The 23133-nt window shown below is 36.1% G+C and overlaps 1 protein-coding gene across 1 annotated transcript in view; it reads left to right on the plus strand.

The window, feature by feature from the left end:
- CNTLN (centlein) overlaps positions 1–23133 on the plus strand; it is a 375432-nt gene that overhangs the window by 8628 nt on the left and 343671 nt on the right. The window contains exon 2 of the mRNA XM_024126731.3: positions 2389–2477. Within this exon, the coding sequence (XP_023982499.1) occupies positions 2389–2477 (89 nt within the window). The remainder of the gene's footprint in view (positions 1–2388; positions 2478–23133) is intronic.

Raw genomic sequence — 23133 nt, forward strand, 5'->3', positions numbered from 1 at the left:
ATTTGGATTCCTTTTATTTCTTTTTCTTCTCTGATTGCTGGGGCTAAAACTTCCAAAACTATGTTGAATAATAGTGGTGAGAGTGGCCAACCTTGTCTTGTTCCTGATCTTAGTGGCAATGATTTCAGTTTTTCACCATTGAGAACAATGTTGGCTGTGGGTTTGTCATATATGGCGTTTATTATATTGAGGTAAGTTCCCTCTGTGCCTACTTTCTGGAGGGTTTTTATCATAAATGGGTGTTGAATTTTGTTGAAAGCTTTTTCTGCATCTATTGAGATGATAGTATGGTTTTTTTCCTTTAATTTGTTAATATGGTTTATCACATTGATTGATTTGCGTATGTTAAAGAATCCTTGCATTCCTGGGATAAACCCCACTTGATCATGGTGTATGATCCTTTTAATGTGCTGTTGGATTCTGTTTGCTAGTAGTTTGTTGCAGATTTTTGCATCTCTGTTCATCAGTGATACTGGTCTATAGTTTTCTTTTTTTGTTACTATTTTGTTTTGAAGCAAGCTATAAGATAAATTTACAGATAACATTGGTTTCAGGGATTTTGTAGTTTCATCAACATACCTTTTAAAAAGAGCACATAATGTTGCATAGTTTAACTTTTCTTGCACCAGAGGTTTATGACACATAATTTCTATATATATTGACATTTCTTGTCCTTAACTGAAATCATTTTAGTACCTAAATGCTGAATTCTTTCTTCTAAAAGATAAAGTATGGTTTATAAGAATAGTTAGGTAAGGTAGTACTTTGCAGTACTCCGGCTGTCAAAAGTCTTTAAAAAACAGTCAAACAAAATCAAAGATTTGAGCATTAAAAAATGAAAACATAAAAATTTAAGAAGTAAGTATGGGTAAATATATTTCCAATCTTGGAGTAGAGAAGGCCTTTTTCTAACTTGTAGAAGAAAACCCTAAGCCATAATGAAAAAGATAAGTTTGACTATATAAAAATAATAACTACCTTTTCCCCAAAAATCTCCATCATAAATAAAGTCAAATAAGCAACAACATACTGGGAAAAAATAATTGTAACACATTTGGTAGACTTAAGTCCAATTTTAAGATTTCCAATGACATTTCTTATATTTAATTGGCAGAAGTCAGTCACAGAGCCCATAGGCAAGAGAGGCCAGTCTTTTAGTTGGCAGCAAAGATCAAAAATGGTTTCTGTTACTAAGAGGAAGGGGAGAATGGATGATGCCACACAAATAAAACCAAACAAACTACCAAACAGATATAGTATTATAAAATGAAATGTGATTTGAAAAAAAAATTAAACAGGGTAAGGGGTTACCAGAGATTTGTGGGTTTTGGTGGCTATAAATATAGTAGTTAGGGAAGACTTCTTTTCTCTTGAAGAGGTAACATTTAAACAAAGACCTGAGTGACGTGAGGTAATAATGTACATGAAAATCTGGCAGATTGTATATTTAAAAGGACCTAGTACAAGTAGAGCCAGAAGGTCCATGTGAACAAGAGGGTGAGTGATAGATGAGGTTGGAGGGCCAGATGGTGTAGGGTCATGTGGCCTTGGTAGAGTTTGGATTGTTTTCCTAATCTGATGGAAATCCACTGGATGATTTTGAGCTGTAAGGAACCCAGGGGAGCATTGTAGAGAGCTAGGCAAGAGGTGGAGTTGACTTGTACTAGGATGGTGGATAGTACTTGTTCCACTTGTACTATGTAGAAGTGTTCAGAATTGGGATATATTTTGTAGGTAAGGCTAATAGGATTTACTAATGGTTTGGATATGAAATGTGAAGAAAGAGAGCAACCAAGATTGACTCCTAGATCTTAAGTTTTTAAACAAAGTAGGTGGTGGTGTCATTTTCTGAGATGCAGAGAGGGCAGGTTTGTGAGAGGGTAGGAAGTCAAAAACTTTATTTTGGATAAATTAAATTTGAGATTGTCTATTAAGGATTGACAATATAGACGTCCTTGAAAAATGATTTTAGCGTTATGGTGTGGAGGGAAATCTGACGGAAGGAGGTTACAGAGGGAATGGGGAGTGAAGAAGAAGAGTAATGATTGTAGGCAACTGTTTCAAGGAACTTTGCTGAAAAGGGCAGCTGAAAATGGAGCAATAGCTAGAGGACAGTCTCATTTTAGAACAAATTCACCTTGATATTCAGCCCTTCAGCATTTGCACCCTCAAATATGGGTAGTAGAAATAGTAAAATAAATGTGGGTTACCAGTGTAAGAACTTTTTAAAATAAAGCTTTCCTATTATACTTTTCAAGAATCTGTTTTATAGTTATAGAACTAGGGATCAAGTAATTATGTTTTTCATATTTTAATTTAATGCAATATCTTGCCTTCTCCGCTGTAGCTACAAAGCGATGAATTTAAAATGTCTTTTATTTCTTTAAGGCTGATAAAGAATTCGTATGGTCTTTGTGGAAACGTCTCCAGGTGACAAACCCAGATCTCACACAAGCAGTCAGTTTGGTTGTGGAAAGGTGAGTTACCAAGTTATTTTTTCATCAGTATTTAGTTTGTTGAATTTGTTTTTCTTCATTATTAAAATTAACACTTGGCTTTAATCCCCTGAAGAGATTCATTTGATTTCCAAAGGAATGTTGAGCATGATATTATAATTACTGGATTTATTTCAAGGTGTGTCAGTTTGCTAAGTACAGCTAGGCCTTATCTTCTGCTCATATTCTGACATATTTGGGAAGTTTGCAGGTAGGAGAGACACTTCGTGTGTATGTGTTTGTGTGTGTGTGTGTGTGTGTGTGTGTGTGTGTGTGTGTGTGTATGTTTTAAGCTCTTACTACTCAACTTTAAAAATTGGAGAAGTTCCTGTTGTTTGGCTTCAGAGACTGACCCTGTAGGCAACTTCCTGGACATGATCCTTCCTAGACATGGCTCAATTTTCCCCTAAGATAATTGCAGTATGTACTTGAGAGCCTGGGTTGACCTTGCCAGAGTAGAGTAAGTGTTCTGGAATAGGTTGAGAGATTTCCGTATTACCCTGTAGGGGATGCCCAGTCATTTAACTATAGATTATTGGGCCTCTCCTTGGTCATTAGAAACAGTGGAGTGATGCTGCGTACTTCTTATAAAACATTTGGTATACAATAGTCTCATGACACTAAGATAGCAATTAAAACACTTGCTTTCCTATTAAATGGATATCATTATATTTCCTAAATGAGAAGCTAAGCATATGGTTGCCTTTTCTTTTTTTTGATTGGAATTATGATTATATAATCTGAATATCAGTTTTTGATAACTTGAAGTATATCGACCTTTGGAGTCGCTAGCCCTGGGATCATTTTAATATTGTCTGGAATTTGACTTTGAAAAATCTATGATACATACCCATAGCTAATTTTACCATCCTTGGTTATCGTGAACTCTTAAAACAGTATAATTAGTTTCTTCTCATGGTCTTGTATGTCTAATTCATCAATCAGATTTTCCCTTTTGATGATCAGAATTAAGTCTTTTGTTGAAGTACCCTTATTAAGTTCCTCAGTCATTCTCGAGATTAAATGTGATCACTCTCAGTTTTACTGTTTTTTAGCAGAATAGGACTTCAGAAGATATATTCTTGGGATTTCTTTTGTCATTTCTGTGATTCTTTCATTATCCTCTCCTTTTAGTTGTATACATTTTTCAACTTTCTAATTCGTTTATTTTTTACAACTTTCTAAAGCAATTCTTAATTTTCCCTTTACTCTTGGTTGAGACAGAACCAAATAATAAATTATTGTTAGGTCATCTTTCTCATTCTTTAAGATTTTTATTTTTCACATTTTATAATATACATAATATACAGTCACATAAAAGTATATCAACAATTTATAAATAAATATACACATATGTTTTGTGGTGGGTACTCAAAAGCCTTTTGCTCATAAGATATGTAATGGAAAATTTTGGAGATTACTGCTTTACAGCTATAATCTTGAAAATTTTAATGTGCACAGGTATACTTGGAAAATTTCTTTTTAAAAATTTTTTAATTTTAAAAATTTTTATTGGGCTATACCGGATGGGTTGGGAAATATCTCTGCAAGTTATGCCCTACTAGGGAAATGTCCATTCTAATTTTCCTGGGATAGCTTTTGGAGCTTTTTCTTTTTCTTGGAGCTGCTGCTCTTGCTGGTAGCAGCCTCTTCAGGTCCACTGCTGAGTGGCTCCTCCTTGGAAGAGAATTTCCTCTTTTCCTTGGGGACTGGAAAATTTCTTAAAATGCAGGTCTCTGGAACTTTCCCCTGATCTACTGAATCTTTAGGGATGAGGCCCAGGAGTCTTGAAAATAAGCTTTCCAGGTAATTCTGGTGTCCATAGATCTGATGTCCAGGTAATTCTGGTGTCCATAGATCTGATGTCCAGGTAATTCTGATGTCCACAATGAGATACCGTGGAATTTGAATTGACTTTTGAAATTGTAAACTTGTAATTTACACTTATAACTTTATAATTATGTAAATATTATTTCCTTGAGAACCATGTAGTGTGTTTGGACCTGTTGATAAGGGAAATGGTATGACAAAAAAAGAATATTCCAAATATCAAAGTCAAATAGAATATCTTTCTTTATAGTCCATTAATTACCCAAATTATGCTACATTTATTTTATATTTGTGCCTTGGTCTTCCTGGACAACATTTTTTTCCCCCTGGAATTTCTAATTGCCTTTCTTTTCTGCTATTTCTTACCATAAAGAATGTCAGTGTTCAGACATTTGAGTAATGGGCTGAAGACATTCTTCCTTGGGCCCTTTGGTTTATGGTATGACTTTTAGCCAATTGCTTTCTAAACCTACTCATAGCTGCCATCCTAGGATTTCTTCTTATTGTACACCTGAACTAGTTCCACAGTTTCTAAGATCCTACGTCTTCCTTTTTCTTTTGTTAGATTATATTTTCAAAATTTTTTTCTCAGAAGGGATGCATAAGTGGTCCACTTTCTGACTCCTTACGTGCCTAAAATGTCTTTCTTTTGTCCTTATGTTTGGTTGATACTTTAGCTGAACATAAAATTTTAAGTACATTTAATTTCCCTCAGATTTTTTAAAGTATAGCTGTGTTATCTTCTTTTAGCATACAGTGGTGTTATCAAGTGTATGTGTGATCCCAGTGCAAGTGAGATTCTTATTTCTTTCTAGGTAGCTTGCTTGAAGTTTTTAGGATTTTCTCTTCATATATATGATATTTTAAAATTTCAGCATCATCTTTTGAGTCTTTTAAAAATTCAAACTTCTCAGCCTTTGTGGGTTCTTTCAATATCAAGACTTGAGATTTTATTTCAATTGAAGAAAAATATGATTCTCATATTTTCCCCCTTGTCTGTTCTTTCCTTCTGTACTCTATTAGAGATTGGACCTTCTGGACTTGGCCTTCTTTTCTGTCATATTTTCCATCTTTTAATTTTGTCTCCTGATTGGTCTTCTTACATTTTCTTCTATCAGTACATGGATTTTTTTTTACCATTTACCCTATTTAGTTATTTGATTTTTTTTTTAGTTTTAGAAATCAAAATTTAACATCTAAGAAATTTCTTATTTGATTTTTCCTTTTTCATAGCAGTCTTCTTTAAAAGGATAACTTTTTAATCTTTCTGATTATAATTTTTAAGTTCTTCTCTGTTTCTTACATTATCTTTGTTTCCTGTTGGGTAACTTCTGTTTGTTCCTACTCTTTTACTTTAATGCTGATAGTTTTCTTCAAGTGTATGATGATTCTTTACTGACTGTTCATGTTTTTATATGAAGGTCTATATTGCTTAATATAGAAATGTTGCTTTTAATGAGCTTGCTTTGCATTTTTATATAACTGTTACCAAGAGGCTTCTCATCTGAATGAAAGGATTGATATGGGCATTGTGTAAGAGAAGGGAGGGGACTATCAATAAGCTTTCCTGAGGGATGTATGGCAAATGGGCTTCACTGTACAGAATGAGAAGTAGGCTCTTAAGTCAGTCCCTTCTCTGATTGTATTGTTTGTCCCAACAACCATAGTAGGGACCTTTTTCAGGAACATGGTTCTTTTGAAAGTAGCCTTGGGCCATTTGTTATAGGCAAATACTGCAGGTAGCTGTTCTGAACATGGAAGAATGGGAAGCCCAGATTTTTGATTAATGGTTCCTTAGTCATCTTGATTCCTGTGGACTTCTGCTCTCCATACTTATTAATTGGGTAATTAGAGCCTCTCTGAGCCTCTTCCAGAAAAAAATAGCTTCCTCTTCCATTATAGACACTATTTGGATTTTGATTTTTTTTCTCCTCTGGGTTTGTCTCTGTGAGTCCATCCTTCTGTCTTTCAGATATTTGTCCATTTTGGACCCCTTTTCTTATTTCCAGGCTAATAGACTCAAGGCAGTGTGATTTGGGCATGTCAATGGCATGTTGTCAGTTCATTATTTTCAAGAGGAATATAATTATTATTCAAAAGAAAATAATATTTTTAGAGTTACAATATATTCTATTGTTTTGGTATGCCATATTATTTAATCAGTGTCTTGTTGTTGTACATTAAGGTTCCTTTTTTTATGAAAATTGTATGATGATGCTGTGATAAATGGCCTTGTGGATAAAGCTTTGCCAGAATCACTGGTTTTAACCAGTGGTGCTACTGACATAGTAGATGGAGGCTGGGATTGCTAAACATCCTGAAATAAATAAATAGGATAATCCTGCTCAATTAAATAACCCTCAGAGACTTTGAGGGTTCAGTTCCAGACCACTGTAGTAAAGTGAATATTGCAGTAAAGCAAGTCACACAAATTTTTTGTTTTCAAGTACATATAAAAGTTATGTTTATACTGTAGTCTATTAAGTGTGCAACAGCATTATGTCTAAAAAACAATGTACGTAATTTAAAAATATTGCTAAAAATGCTGTCATCTGAGTCTTCAGAGAGTTATACCCTTTTTGCAATAGTAACATCAAAGATCACTCACTGATCACAGATTATCGTAACAAATATGATAATAATGAAAAAGTTTGAAATATTGTGAGAGTTACCAAAATGTGACACAAAGACATGAAGTAAGTTTTGTTGGAAAAATGGCGCTGGTAGACTGGCTTGATGCAGGGTTTCCACAAACCTTCAATTTGTAAAGTGCAGTATATGTGAAGCGCAATAAAGCAAAGTGCAATAAAATGAGGTATGCCTGTACTGCTTCAAATGCCCTTGGTACCCATTTGGAAAAATGCTGGTCTTATCAATAATTTAGTTTTTGCCTTTTTGGTACTCTATTATAATGTCCTTGTAAGTTTTTTGGTGGGGTGTCTACATATTTTTGTGTGCATGTGTTTTTATTATGGAAAATTTTAATTTGATGCAAGAGTAGAGAAAATACACTAATGAACTCCCATGTTTACTCATCACCCAGCTTGGACAATTATCAGCACATGACCAATCTTGTTTCATCTATAAACTTCTACTTCCTTTCTGCTCCTCTGCTCCCTCTACCACAGTGGATTATTTTGAAGGAAATCCCGGACATCCTGTTATGTTACCCACAATTCCATTGGTGTTTACAGTCAGTTCTTGTTATTCACAGGAGTTATGTTTTATAAAGTCATGTGAACACTGAATTAGCAAACATGGAAATATTGCTCCTAGGGGAGATAAAGGATTAAGTTCCTCTGAGCCTCTGGTCACAACATTTTGTCAACTGATCAACATATAACCTTGCTTTACATGTGTTTCTATTTAAAGACATCTTACTTAATATATATTGTTTATTTATTACTATTGAGCTCATGACCAATGGTACTGTAACTCCTGCCTGAACACAGTTTATCTGACACAATTTTTTCTCCATATGCAAGTCACAGCCTTCTTGCACTTAGGAACACTAGACAGCACTTCAGCACTATGCTTAGTGGTCATTTGAAACAGTGAAATCATCAACAGAAGGGCAGAAATGTGAAAAATGTGGTACTAGATAGACCATGAGAAGAATACTTGTTTATAGTATGAGAACTGAAATAAGAAGACAGAGCATCCCCTTGTTTGACCTCAGCTGGGAACATGTGGTTCAGGTGACTTAAATTTTTCACCACTTTCTGCATGTCTGCAAATGACTGAAAAAGTGCAATGGTATTGATTTTAGGCTTAAAATAAGTTTTAGTGAGTAGGAAAGTTCACAAATTCTGAATCTATGAATAAGGATTGACTCTATCTCTAAAAGATAAGGCCTTTAAAAAACATAACCATGATATCTTTATCATACTTAGAATTCTATAATTATTCCCTAATGTAATAAAATATCCAGTTTTCAGATTTCTCCAATTCTCTCATAACTTTTTTTGAAAGATGGTTTGTTTCTATGAGGACTCAAACATAGTCTACCTACTGAGTATACAGGTTCCTTTTCCTCCTCTCCGTCTTTCTCTTTATTTGCAACTTATTTGTGGAATAGGTTGGATTATTTATCCTGTAGAGTTTCCCACATTCTGGACTTTTTGATTATAATCTTTTTTTCTCTGTAATTATCATAAATTTTTAATGAGACCTAGAGGTTTATTCAGTTTCAGCTTTGATGTTTTGGCAAAGAAATCTTCTTCGGTGTAATATGATTCTTACCACTTCACATTAGGAGACACATAAGGTATTATCCAAATCTTTTTTTTTTTGTGTTGTTAAGGTTGAGCACTGGATTATATTACATTTAGAATAGCCTATACTCTTCTTCTTTTTCTTCTTTTAATGGATAAGTTTGGGTAATATTGCCATCTTGACAATGTTAAATCTTCTATATTATGAGCATGGGGTGTTTTTCCAGTTACTATTTATTTGTCCTAAAATTTCTTTCAATACTGTTTTATAGTTTTCAGGGTATGTTTTGCACCTTTTTGGGTAAATTTATTAATATTTTATTCTTTCTGATTTTATTACAAATGGAATTGTTTTCTTAAATTTATTTTCAGATTGTTTAGTGTAAGTGTATAGATTACAATTGATTGTTTTATATTGATCTCTTATCCTGCAACTGTGCAGAACTCATTTTTCAGTTCTCATTTTTTGGGTAGATTCCTTAGGATTTTCTACTTACAAGATCGTGTCATCTGCAAATAGAGATAGTTTTGTTTCTTCTTTTCCAAACTTGATGCCTTTTATTTCTTTCTCTTGGCTACTTGCCCTGGTTAGATTTTCAATACATTGTTGAGTAGAAGTGGCCAGAGCAGACATCTTTGTCTTATTCCTGATCATAGGGAGAAAGCACCCACTCCTTCACTGTTAAGTATAAAGTTATCTGTCAGTTTTTCATAGATGTCCTTTAGCAAGTTCAGGAAGTTCCCTTCTATTCCTAGTTTGTTAAGTGTTTTTATTATGAAACGTTGTTGAATTTTGTCAAGTATGTCTTCTGTATCTATTGAGACGATCATGTGATTTTTGTTTTATATGTTAGTGATATGATTTATTATAATAATTGATTTTCAGATGTTAAACCAACCTTACATTCCTGGAATAAATTCCACCTGATCATGATACATTATTCTTTTAATATGTTGTTGGATTTGGTTTGCTAGTATTTTGTTGAGGACTTCTGCATCTATATTCATAAGAGGTATTAGTTTGTAGTTTTCTTTTTTTATGACGTTTTTGTGTGTTTTTTTGTATCAAGGTAATACTAGCTTTATAAAATGGGTTGGGAAGTATTCTCTTCTCTTCTATTTTTGGAAGTTTTTTTGAAGCACTGGTACTAATTCTTCTTTGAATGGTTGGTAGAATTCAGTGGTGAACCCCTCCAGGCCTGGACTTTCGTTTGTGGGTAATTTTTTTTTATTACAAATTGAATTTCTTTATCTATTACAGGTCAACTTGGGATTTTATTTTTTCTTGAGTCACTTTTGGTATTTGTGTTTTTCGAGAAATTCACCCATTTCTTCTAAGTATCTAATTTGCTGGTGTACAATTTTTCATAGTATTCCTTTATAATTCTTTTTTGTTTTTAGTAGGTTAGTAGTAATATACCCTTTTTTATTTCTGATTCTGGTAATTTGAGGCTTTTCTTTTTTTTAATATTGTCAGTATAGCTAAAGGTTTGTCAGTTTTGTTGATCTTTTCAAACTACCAGCTTTTGGTTTCATTCATTTTCTGTATTGTTTTTGTATTCTCTATTTCATTAATTTCTTCTCTAATCTTTATTCTTTCCTTCTATTTGCTTTAGGTTTAGTTTGCTCTTATATTTTTCAGTGTCTTGTGGTAGAACGTTAAACCTAATGTTGACTTAGGACCTTTCTTCTAGCTTAATATAGGTATTTATAGCTATAAATTTCTCTCTAAGTACTGTTTTAGCTGTCTCCCATGCATTTTGATATTTTGTCCCTTCATTTTCACTCATCGTACAGTATTTTCTGATTTGTCTTTTGATTTCCTCTTGACCCATTGTTTTTTTAATAATGTGCTGTTTAATTTCCACACATTTGTGAGTTTTTCCATTTGATTTCCAGTTTTATTCCATTGTGGTCAGAGAACATACTTTGCATTATTTCTAACCTCTTACATTTATTGAGTGTTTAAAAAATAGTCTGGCATATGGTTTATCCTGAAAATGTTCCATGTGCACTTGAAAATGATATATATTTAACTGTCATTTTTTAGAAGAGTATTCTAATATGTCAGGTCTAGTTTGTAGTATTGCTCAGGTCTTCTATTTTCTTGTTGATCTTCTGTCTAGTTGTCTGCCCATTATTGAAAGTGGGTATATTGGGATTCTCCAGAGAGCACAGAACAAAAAGGATGTGTGTGAATGTATATATAGAAAGAGACTTATTATAAAGAATTGGCTTATATGATTTTGGAGACTGGCAAGTCCACATCTGCAGTGTGGGATGATAGGTTCAAGACTGGGAGAGTCGATGGTGCAGATAAAGGCAATCTGCTGGAGATTTCTTGTTCAGGGAGGCTGGTCTTTTTGTTCTGTTCAAACCTTCAACTGATTGGATGAAGCCCACTTACATTATGGAGGGCATTATGCTCACTCACAGTCCCCCAATTTAAACATTAATCTCATCCAAAAATACCCTCCAAGTTGACACATAAAATTAACCATCACAGTAGGTTATTGAAGTCTCCAACAATTATAATTGAATTGTCCATTTCTTCTTTCATATCTGTCATTTTTGCTTCATGTATTTTGGTCCTCCTTTATTAGGTATGTATATGTTTATAACTGTTATATCTTCCTGATGGATTGACTCTGTCACGGACTCTTTATAAAATGTGCCTCCTTTTCTTCAGTGACTTTTTTGTTTAAAGTCAATTTTGTCTGATATTAGTATATTTACTCCAGCTTTCTTGTGGTTGTTATTTGCATATTGCTTTTCTCATCCTTAACTTTCAATGTATTTATGTCTTTGAATCTTTCTTTTGCATTACGTAAATATTTTCTAATGTAGCATTTTAATTTAATGATTTTTTCACTATATTTTTTGAGGTTTTTTTTTTTTTTTTTTTTTTTTTTTTTTTTTTTTTTTTTTTTTTTTAGTTAATGCTCTAGGGTTTGTTATATGTATCTTAATAAAATCAGCTTCAGATTTAGCCAAGCTTAATTCCAGTGATACATATAAACATTACTGAAATACAGCTATAGTCCCCTCAATCCCTTTTTTGTGGTATTGTTATACATATTATCTATTAATATTACAAACACAACAATGCATTGTTATAATTATTGCTTTATTATTCAGTAGTCATTTTCTTAGCCTAATAAAACTTTGCTACAGCTGACCTCATTTATGCTGTTATTGGCAATTATATTACACATATGATACTTTTTTATATGTTTTGAGCCTATCAATACATTATGTACATATTATTTTAAGCAATTGCTTTTCAAATCAGTTAAGAGAAGAAAGTAGAAAGAAAACTTACTTTTAAACTTTTGTTATGTTTATATAATTACCTTCACCAGTAAATGTTTTCACATGTGGATTCAAATTATCGTCATCCCTCAATATCCACAGGAGATTGGATCCTGGAACCCCACAGATACCAAAATGCTAGGATGCTCAAGTCTCTCATATAAGATGGTATAGTATTTGCATATAAACCATGCATATCCTCTGTAAACTTGAAATCATCAGCATCTCTAGATTACTTATAATAACTAATACAATGTAAATGCTGTGTAAATAGTTGCCGGCACATGGCAAATTTGAGTTTTGTTTTTTGGAACTTTCTGAAAAAATTTTTTTTCAAATATTTTTGAGTTGCAGTTGATTGATTCCATGGATGTGGAACCCATGGATATGGAGGGTTGACTGTACTGTCTTGGGTCACTTGGTTCTTTTACAATTTCTTTCTCTTTTTGATTTTCTCTATTTGATGTAATATTCTTATGATACCTTTCTTTACTTTTTAAACCATGGTTTCCTTTAGTTTTGTGAATATATTTATAATGGCTATTTTGAAGTCTTTTTTCTTTTTCCCAAGTGTGGTCACTTCCCAGATAGTTTCTGTTGCCTGCTTTTTTTTTCCTGGCGTCTGGGTCATATTTTTCTGTTTCTTTGCATGGCTTATAATTTTTTTGATGGAAAGTGGTTATTTGAGACATTGTATTGTAGCAAATTTGGTTACTGTTCTGCACCCTTCTCCTCCAAACTTGTTTATGTGATTGGCGACCAACTGGATTATTTTAGTAAAGTCTCTTTCCCCTCCCACAATGTTAAGTCACGGATGTTGCTCCTAAGGAAGGTGCAGCTTTGGGTATGCTCATAGTCACCCTAGGATGACAGTGATTTTGGCTCTCCTCCTCTCTTTTCTTGACCACAACCAGTTGTTAAACTTCACAAATTGGTGGCTGATTGCTCAATTGTTTTCAACAATGCCCTAGAGCATAAAATGCTCTACAAACCAATTTAATCAAATTGTGGCTCCTTTGATATTTCTGAGTCAGTGTTTGATATTATTTTCCACCCTTGAAGGACTTCTTTCATCTGTCTTATTCCTCATTTCTCTCCTGCAAATCAGCAGGCCTACAATTTAGCCTGTATCTTAACTCTCCTTCCAATTGACTATTACCATAACCTGACTCTTCTTCAGAGTGCCTTTAGGCTTGAATTTCTCTACACTGTGATGCAAATGAAATCATTTCCCTTTGGGAAGAGATTAGGACCTGTGTGCTTTATATCCTGCCTCTCTACCCTGTATTCCCAACCAGGCAAAATCTGAGCCAAGCCTCTGGAGCTGGAGGTGGGACCATATCACCCTTCTCTGAGTGATACCTCCGTTCTATGTGCTGATTGCAGTAGTCTTACGTTCTCTTGGCTTGCTTCTCCTGGTGTGGAACCACTTGTGTCATAAGCTGGGGCAAGGGAGTTTGGGTCTCCAGCATTCTCAATGCTCTGCACCTGAGGTAGAACTTTTATTACACAAACAGAGGCTGGGCAGAAGAATGGGTCCTCATGGCTCAACTGCACTTGCCTAGGACTTGGCCTCAGCCATAGTTACCTTTGGGATGGGGAGGGTTGGGGAGGGGAGGATGAGAAATGGGGATATCTTGCTCTTCCCAGGAGAAAAGGTCTCTGACTGGGAACCTGGGGGAGATGGAGTCTTGTTGTCTTGGCCACAGCAATCTGGAGTCGACTCTTCACCTAGATGAGCTGGGAGGGTAGAGGGAGGGAATGATCTTGGTTCAGATACCATAAGAGGCTTAAATTTTTTTTTTTTTTTAAATAGCAGTCACCAGTTTCACTAGGTGGTAGATTAGTGAGCTCCTCACACTGTCATGTGAGAAGTCAGTCTCCCAGTGTTTGTTCTTTTGAGCTGCTAAATTCTGGGGTAATTTGTTATCTAGCAATAGACAACTTATACACTGGATCAAAAGACCTATACAATTATACATGTTAAATACTGCCAAATTGTTGTGCCAGTTCGTACTTCCACTAGCAATATAAGAAGGTGTCCATTTTCTCCACATCCTGGCCATTGCATTGTTTTCAAATTTTTGTATCCTTGTTTATTTGAAAGGTAAAAAATGATATTCTGAAATAGGTTTTACTTGCAGTTTTGTTATTTTGTGTAAGTGAAGACTAAGAGCCATTTTATATCTTTTTCTGTGGACTTCTTATTTTATATATCTTTCTATGTCCCTTGCCTGGGCATTTCTAATTCATGTCCTATGGTGCTCTTCAAATTCAGTATATTATCTCTAGAGCTTATTGGCTTCTCCTTTGAGTTTTTTTACTACCTAACTTTTTCACTACCACAAACATGCTATTTTCTTCCTTTTCTTTAAATTTCACATCTTAAGGGTAATCTTTGATATCTTTTGGTCTCTTTGAACAGAAAATCAATTCCCAAGTTCAGTCACTTTCTCTTTTGCAGTGTCACTCAAATACAGTAATTCCTCTGTGTCCTTAACTTCCAAACCCTTCATCTAGGCTCTTAATATCTCAGCTCTGAACATCTTATTGATTTCTTTCTCAAACATCAGTTCTGTTTTACATCTTCACTTTGAGACAAAGCAAGAGATAGGGCACCAAAAAATTTATAAAATTCTAGGACCTTTTAAAATGGATACCTAGAGGATACATTACCTTTTGGCATGGTTGCCAAGGGGACACCAAATGTTGCAAGGAAATAGGACTGTGAGATTTAGAAATGAATGACCATCATTAAAACAGCTATCTCTACTACATTTACTCATTCAACAAATATCAGTTGAGTGTTGTGTGAGTGTCAGACACTATTCTAAAAGTTAGAGAAAGCTCCGTGTTTGGCTGTTAAGGAGTACTGTCTAGTCAGAAAGATATTTGTAGAAAGAGACAATTTGTTATAGAGTTTGCTAAGTAATATAAGTGTATTCATATTTATGTAATTATTTCTTTCCTTGATCTGGAAAAAGATGTAATAAGAATTATCACTAATTCTCTTTAGGTAGAAGTTTATGTTGCTGAAAATAAAACTTTGATTTTCTTAATAGAATGATGTAATACAAATAGAAAACATTTGTGTATATTATATTTTTCTTATGAATTTATTTGTAGAAAATATTACTTTCTATGATTTATAGATACTTGAGTTTACCTGTCATTTTATGAGTTTATTATGAACTGCTGCTGCCAAAAGCACATTTTGGATATATCACTTATTTATTAGCCCTGCAAATCTGATTTCCTTGCTATTATGTATAAACTCTCACTTAACAGTATCACTAGCGGCATAAGAGTACAACCACTGTATTTTAATTTTGAATGCGTAAGGAAACATTACAACTTGAATAGGTAGGAATGATAAACATTGAAGAATCAGTAATATGGAGTTTCAAAGAATATCAATACATTAGGAACTTGAATTGTTCAACTTTTCTTTGGATAACTAAAAATGTATTATAGTGATTTTTGTGACTCAGCCAAATTTGTGCTTCAGACAGAAACTTCATCCTGACTTTTAAAATTAATAACACATTACTTTGTCTATAAAGAACACTATTTTGAGTTTGAAGTAGAACAATAGAAACTGCTATTATTTTGCTTACTAACATTATGTAAATAATTTTTTGGACTTATCGAATAATGTACAGTCCTGCATTTTGTGTAGCTCTCCCTTAAGGTACTGTGCTTGTGATCCACCTAGAATGACAAAGAATCCAGGAAGTGGCGTTCTCTGTTTTGTTGCTACTAATCCATTCAGAGTTGGGCTATAGTTTTCTTAATCTTCTTACAGTCCTCTTAATCTTTGTCTCTCTCTCTCTACATTTGCTACTCGTTCTAATCTCTTTGTCTTGCATACTTTCTGTTCTTTTCTGTTATTTGATATATATTTAAATGTCTTAGGGCAATGATCTAACTAAGTGTGGTCTGTAGACTTGTGTCAGTAGCAAACACTAAGGAACATGTATCAGAATGTTAATCAAACTTATGCCTTCTTCTATGAGAAAGTCTTGTTATTTATACTGCCTTATTTCATAGCAGACCAGTAATAACCAATTTACAGCCCTGTATTTTGAGTAGTACTGCCTTACATTTCTGCACTGTGATATGTACCACCTTCACTAGAGATACTCTAAGCTCTGTGAGTAGAACAGAATAAATTATGAAGAGAACCAGAATAGTAGTCTTCAAGGAATCACCAACAATTCTTGAGGCCATAATTAAACATACAGTTGAAGAAAATGCATCATAAAAGTGCTGTTAAATTTAAAGTTTTGTGGGGAACCTTCAAGATGGCAGAGGAGTAAGACGTGGAGATCACCTTCCTCCCCACAGATACATCAAAAATACATCCACATGTGGAACAACTCCTACAGAACACGTACTGAATGCTGGCAGAAGACCTCAGACTTCTCCAAAGGCAAGAAAAGACCCATGTACCTAGGGCAAAAGAAAAAAGAAAAAACAGAGACAAAAGAATAAGGATGGGACCTGCACCTCTGGGAACTCTGGGAGGAAAAGTTTCCACACACTAGGAAGCCCCCTTCACTGGCGGGGATCGGGGCTGGGTGGGAGGGAAGCTTCGGAGACACAGAGGAAAGCACAGCAACAGGGATGCAGAGGACAAAGTGGAGAGATTCCCGCACAGGGATTCAGTGCCGACCAGGACTCACCAGCCTGAGAGGCTTGTCTGCTCACCTGCGGGGTAGGGTGGGGGCTGGTAGCTGAGGCTTGGGCTTTGGAGGTCAGATCCCAGGGAGAGGACGGGTTGGCTGCGTGAACACAGCCTGAAGGGGGCTAGTGCACCACAGCTAGCTGGGAGGGAGTCTGGGAAAAAGTCTGGACCTGCATAAGAGACAGGAGACCATTGTTTTGGGGTGTGCGAGGAGAGGGAATTCCTTCTCCGTCTGCCCACAGAAAGCAGAGAACCACCTAAGCGAGCTCCAGAGGTGAGCGCAAGCCTCGGCTATCAGCTCGGACCCCAGAGATGGGCATGAAACGCTAACGCTGCTGCTGCAGCCACCAAGAATCCTGTGTGCAAGCACAGGTCACTATCCACACCCACCACCCCAGGAGCCTGTGCAGCCTGCCACTGCCAGAGTCCCATGATCCAGGTACGACTTCCTCAGGAGAACAGGTGGTGTGCCTCAGCTTGGTGCAATGTCATGCCAGCCTCTGCGGCCACAGGCTCGCCTAGCATTCCAATTATAACTACCATTACCCTCCTTCACCCCGGCCTGAATGAGCAAGAGCCCCCTAATCAGCCGCTGCTTTAACCCTCTCCTGTCTGGGTGGGAAACAGATGCCTGAGGGCAACCAACACTCAGAGGTGGGGTCAAAACCAAAGCTGAACCCCAGGAGCTGAGCAAACAAAGAAGAGGAAGGTAAATTTCTCCATGCAGCCCCAGGAGGAGCATATTAAATCCCCCAAATCAACTTGATGTACCCTGTATCTGTGGAATACCTGAAGAGATGATGAATCATCCCAAAATTGAGGAGGTGGACTTTGGAAGCAACTGTAGACTTGAGGTTTGCTGTCTGCAACTGATCTGTTTCTGATTTTTCTGTTTACCTCAGTTTAGTTTATAGCGCTTGTTATCATTGGTGGATCTGTTTATTGGTTTGGTTGCTCTCTTCTTTTTTTTTAAATTATTTTTTTAAATTTAAATTTTAATACTTTTTAATTTATTTATTATTTTATTTATTTTCTTTCTTTTTTTCTCCCTTTTCTTCTGAGCCATGTGGTTGACAGGGGATTGGTGCTCCGGCCTGGTGTCAGGCCTGAGCCTCTGAGGTGGGAGAGCCGACACCAGGACATCGGACCACTGGAGACCTTCTGGCCCCAGCTAATATCAATTGGCAAGAGCTCTCCCAGAGATCTCCATGTGAACGCTAAGACCCAGCTCCACCCAGCACCCAGCAAACTCCAGTGCTGGACGCCCCATGCCAAACAACTAGCAAGACAGGAACAAAACCTCACCCATTAGCAGAGAGGCTGCCTAAAATCATACTAAGTTCACAGACACCCCAAAACACACCACTGAACGTGGTCCTGCCCACCAGTGAGACAAGATCCAGCCCCACCCACCAGACCACAGGCACCAGTCCCCTTCACCAGGAAGCCTACAAAAGCCACTGAAACAACCTTACCCACTGGGGGCAGACACCAAAAACAATGGGAACTACGAACCTGGAGCCTGCAAAAAGGAGACCCCAAACACAGTAAGTTAAACTAAATGAGAAGACAGAGAAATATGCAGCAGATGAAGGAGCAAGGTAAAAACCCACCAGATGAAACAAATGAAGAGGAAATAGGCAGTCTACCTGAAAAAGGTTTCACAGTAATGATGGTAAAGATGATCCCAAATCTTGGAAATCGAATGGAGAAAATACAAGAAATGTTTAACAAGGACCTAGATGAACTAAAGAGCAAACAAACTATGATGAACAACACAATAAGTGAAATTAAATATTCTCTAGAAGGAATCAATAGCAGAATAACTGAGGCAGAAGAATGGAGAAGTGACCTGGAAGATAAAATAGTGGAAATAAATACCACAGAGCAGAATAAAGGAAAAAGAATGAAAAGAATTGAGGACAGTCTCAGAGACCTCCGGGACAAAATTAAACACACCAACATTCAAATCAGGGGTCCGAAGAAGAAGAGAAAAGAAAAGGGACAAAGAAAATATTTGAAGACATTATAATTGAAAACTTCCCTAACATGGGAAAGGAAGTAGTCAGTCAAGTCAAGGAAGTGCAGAGAGTCCCATACAGGATAAATCCAAGGAGAAACACACCAAGACACACACATATTGATCAAACTATCAAAAATTAAATACAAAGAAAAAATATTAAAAGCAGCAAGGGAAAAGCAACAAATAACATACAAGGGAATCCCCATAAGGTTAACAGCTGATCTTTCAGCAGAAACTCTGCAAGCCACAAGGGAGTGGCAGGACATATTTAAAGTGTTGAAAGGGAAAAAGCTACAACCAAGATTACCCAGCAAGGATCTCATTCAGATTCGACGGAGAAATTAAAACCTTTACAGACGTGCAAAAGTTAAGAGAATTCAGCACCACCAAACCAGCTTTATGACCAATGCTAAAGGAACTTCTCTAGGCAGGAAACACAAGAGAAGGAAAAGACCTACAATAACCCAAAGCAATTAAGAAAATGGTCATAGCAACATGCATATCGATAATCATCTTCAATATAAATGGATTAAATGCTCCAACCAAAAGACATAGACTGGCTGAATGGATACAAAAACAAGACCCATACATGTGCTGTCTAAAAGAGACCCACTTCCGACCTAGGGACACGTACAGACTGAAACTGAGGGGATGGAAATAGATATTCCATACAAATGGAAATCAAAAGAAAGCTGGAGTAGCAATTCTCATGTCAGAGAAAATTGACTTTAAAATAAAGACTATTACAAGAGACAAAGAAGGACACTACAGAATGATCAAGAGATCAATCCAAACAGAAGATATAACAATTTTAAATATTTATGCACTCAACATAGGAGCAGCTCAATACATAAGGCAAATGCTAACAATCATAAAAGGGGAAATTGACAGTAACATGATAACAGTAGGGGACTTGATCCGACCACAGCAATATGAGACTAGATCTCAATTACAGGAAAAAAAACTAAAAAATAGGGGCTTCCCTGGTGGCGCAGTGGTTGAGAGTCCGCCTGCCGATGCAGGGGACATGGGTTTGTGCCCCGGTCTGGGAAGATCTCACATGCCGCGGAGCGGCTGGGCCCGTGAGCCATGGCCACTGAGCCTGCGTGTCCGGAGCCCGTGCTCCACGACGGGAGAGGCCACAACGGTGAGAGGCACGCGTACTGCAAAAAAAAACAAACAAAAAACTAAAAAATAGACACACGGAGGCTAAAAAATACGTTGCTAAATAACCAAGAGATCACTGAAGAAATCAAAGAGGAAATCAAGAAATACCTAGAAACAAATGGCAATGAATACACCATGACCCAAAACCTGTGTGATGCAGCAAAAGCAGTTTTAAGAGGGAAGTTTATAGCAATACAATGCTACCTAAAGAAACAAGAAAAATCTCAAATAAACAACCTAGCCTTACACCTAAAGCAATTAGAGAAAGAAGAACAAAAAACCCCCCAGAGTTCGCAGAAGGAAAGAAATCATAAAGATCAGATCAGAAGTAAAAGGAAATGAAGGAAACAGTAGCAAAGATCAATAAAACTAAAAGCTGGTTCTTTGAGTAGATAAACAAAATTGATAAGCCATTAGCCAGACTCATCAAGATAAAAAGGGAGAAGACTCAAATCAACAGAATTAAAGATGAAAAAGGAGAAGTAACAACTGACACTGCAGAAATACAAAGGACCATGGGAGATTACTACAAGCAACTGTTTACCAAAAAAATGGACAGCCTGGAAGAAATGGACAAATTCTTAGAAAAGCACAACCTTCTGAGACTGAACCAGGAAGAATAGAAAATATAAACAGACCAATCACAAGCACTGAAATTGTGATTAAAAATCTTCCAACAAACAAAATCCCAGGACCAGTTGACTTCACAGGCTAATTCTATGAAACATTTAGAGAAGAGCTAACAACTATCCTTCTCAAAATCTTCCAAAATATAGCAAAAGGAGGAACACTCCGAAATTCAATCTATGAGGCCACCATCACCCTGATACCAAAACCAGACAATGATGTCACAAAAAAAGAAAACTACAGGCCAATATCTCTGATGAGCATAGATGCAAAAATCCTCAACAAAATACTAGCAAACAGAATCCAACAGCACATTAAAAGGATCATGCACCATGATCATGTGGGGTTTATTGCAGGAATGCTAGGATTCTTCAATATGCAAATCAATCAGTGTGATAACACCATATTAACAAATTGAAGGATAAAAACCATATGATCATCTCAATAGATACAGGAGAAGCTTTCGACAAAATTCAACACCCATTTGTTATAAAAACCCTCCAGAAAGTAGGCGTAGAGGGAACCTTCCTCAACATAATAAAGTCCATATATGACAGACCCACAGCCAACATCGTTCTCAATGGTGAAAACTGTAACCATTTCCTCTAAGATCAGCAACAAGACAAGGTTACCCACTCTCACCACTCTTATTCAACATAGTTTTGGAAGTTTTAGCCACAGCAATCAGAGAAGTGAAAGAAATAAAGGGACTCCAAATCGGAAAAGAAGTAAAACTGTCACTGTTTGGAAGTGACATGATACTATACATAGAGAATCCTAAAGATGCTACCAGAAAACTACTAGAGCTAATCAGTGAATTTGGTAAAGTAGCAGGATACAAAAATAATGCACAAAAATCTCTTGTATTCCTATACACTAATGATGAAAAATCTGACAGAGAAATTAAGGAAACACTCCCATTTACCAATGTAACAAAAAGAATAAAATACCAAGGAATAAACCTACCTAAGGAGACAAAAGACCTGTATGCAGAAAGCTATAAGACACTGATGAAAGAAATTAAAGATGATAGAAACAGGTGGAGAGATATACCATGTTCTTGGACTGGAAGAGTCAACTTTGTGAAAATGACTACACTACTCAGAGCAATCTACAGATTCAATGCAATCCATATCAAACTACCAATGGCATTTTTCACAGAACTATAACAACAAGTTTCACAATTTGTATGGAAACACAAAAGACCCCAAATAGCCAAATCAATCTTGAGAAAGAAAAATGTAGCTGGAGGAATCAGGCTCCTGGACTTCAGACTATACTACAAAGCTATAGTAAACAAGACAGTATGGTATTGGCACAAAAACAGAAATATAAATAAATGGAACAGGGTAGAAAGCCTAGAGATAAACCCACGCACATATGATCACCTTATCTTTGATAATGGAGGCAAGAATATACAGTGGAGAAAAGACAGCCTCTTCAATAAGTGGTGCTGGGAAAACTGTAGAGGAATGAAAAAAGAACACTCCCTAACACCATACACAAAAATAAACTCATAATGGATTTAAAGACCTAATTGTAAGGCCAGACAGTATAAAACCCTTAGAGGAAAACAGGCAGAACACTCTATGACATAAATCACAGCAAGATCCTTTTTGAGCCACCTCCTGGAGAAATGGAAATAAAAACAAAAATAAACAAATAGGACTTATTGAGACTTAAAAACTTTTGCACAACAAAGGAAACCATCAACAATACAAACAGTCAACCCTCAGAATGGAAGAAAATATTTGCAATGAAGCAACCTACAAAGGATTAATCTCCAAAATATACAAGCAGCTCATGCAGCTCAGTATCAATAAAACAAACAACCGAATCTGAAAAAGGGCAGGAGACCTAAATAGACATTTCTCTAAGCAAGGTGTACAGATTGCCAACAAACACATGAAAGGATGTTCCACATCACTAATCATTAGAGAAATGCAAATCAAAACTACAATGAGGTATCACCTCACACTGGTCAGAATGGCCATCATTAAAAAATCTATAAACAGTAAATGCTGGAGAGCGTGTGGATAAAAGGGAACACTCTTGCACTGTTGGTGAGAATGTAAATTGATGCAGCCACTAGGGAGAACTGTATTGGAGGTTCCTTAAAGAACTAAAAAAGAACTACCATACAACCCAGTAATCCCACTACTGGGCATATACCCTGAGAAAACCATAATTCAAAAAGAGTCCTGTACCACAATGTTCACTGCAGCTCTATTTATAATAGCCAGGACATGGAAGCAACCTAAGTGTCCATTGATAGGTGAATGGATAAAGAAGATGTGGCACATATATACAATGGAATATTACTCAGCCATAAAAAGAAACGAAATTGAGTTATTTGTAGTGAGTTGGATGGACTTAGAGTCTGTCATATAGAGTGAAATAAGTCAGAAAGAGAAAAACAAATACTGTATGGTAACATATATGGAATCTAAAGAAAGATGGTTCTGAAGAACCTAAGGGCAGGACAGGAATAAAGACGCAGACATAGAGAATGGACTTAAGGACCCGGGGAGGGGGAATGGTAAGCTGGGACAAAGTGAAAGAGTAGCATTGACATATATACACTACCATATGTAAAATATATAGCTAGTGGGAAGCAGCTGCATTGCTCAGAGAGATTAGCTCGATGCTTTGTGACCTTCTAGAGGGGTGATATAGGGAGTGTGGGAGGCAGATGCAAGAGGGAGGGGATATGGGGGATATGGGGATATATGTATACATATAGCTGATTAACTTTGTTATATAGCAGAAACTAATACA

The sequence above is a fragment of the Physeter macrocephalus genome, chromosome 9 (genome assembly GCF_002837175.3).
Source record: "Physeter macrocephalus isolate SW-GA chromosome 9, ASM283717v5, whole genome shotgun sequence".
Taxonomy (NCBI): domain Eukaryota; kingdom Metazoa; phylum Chordata; class Mammalia; order Artiodactyla; family Physeteridae; genus Physeter; species Physeter macrocephalus.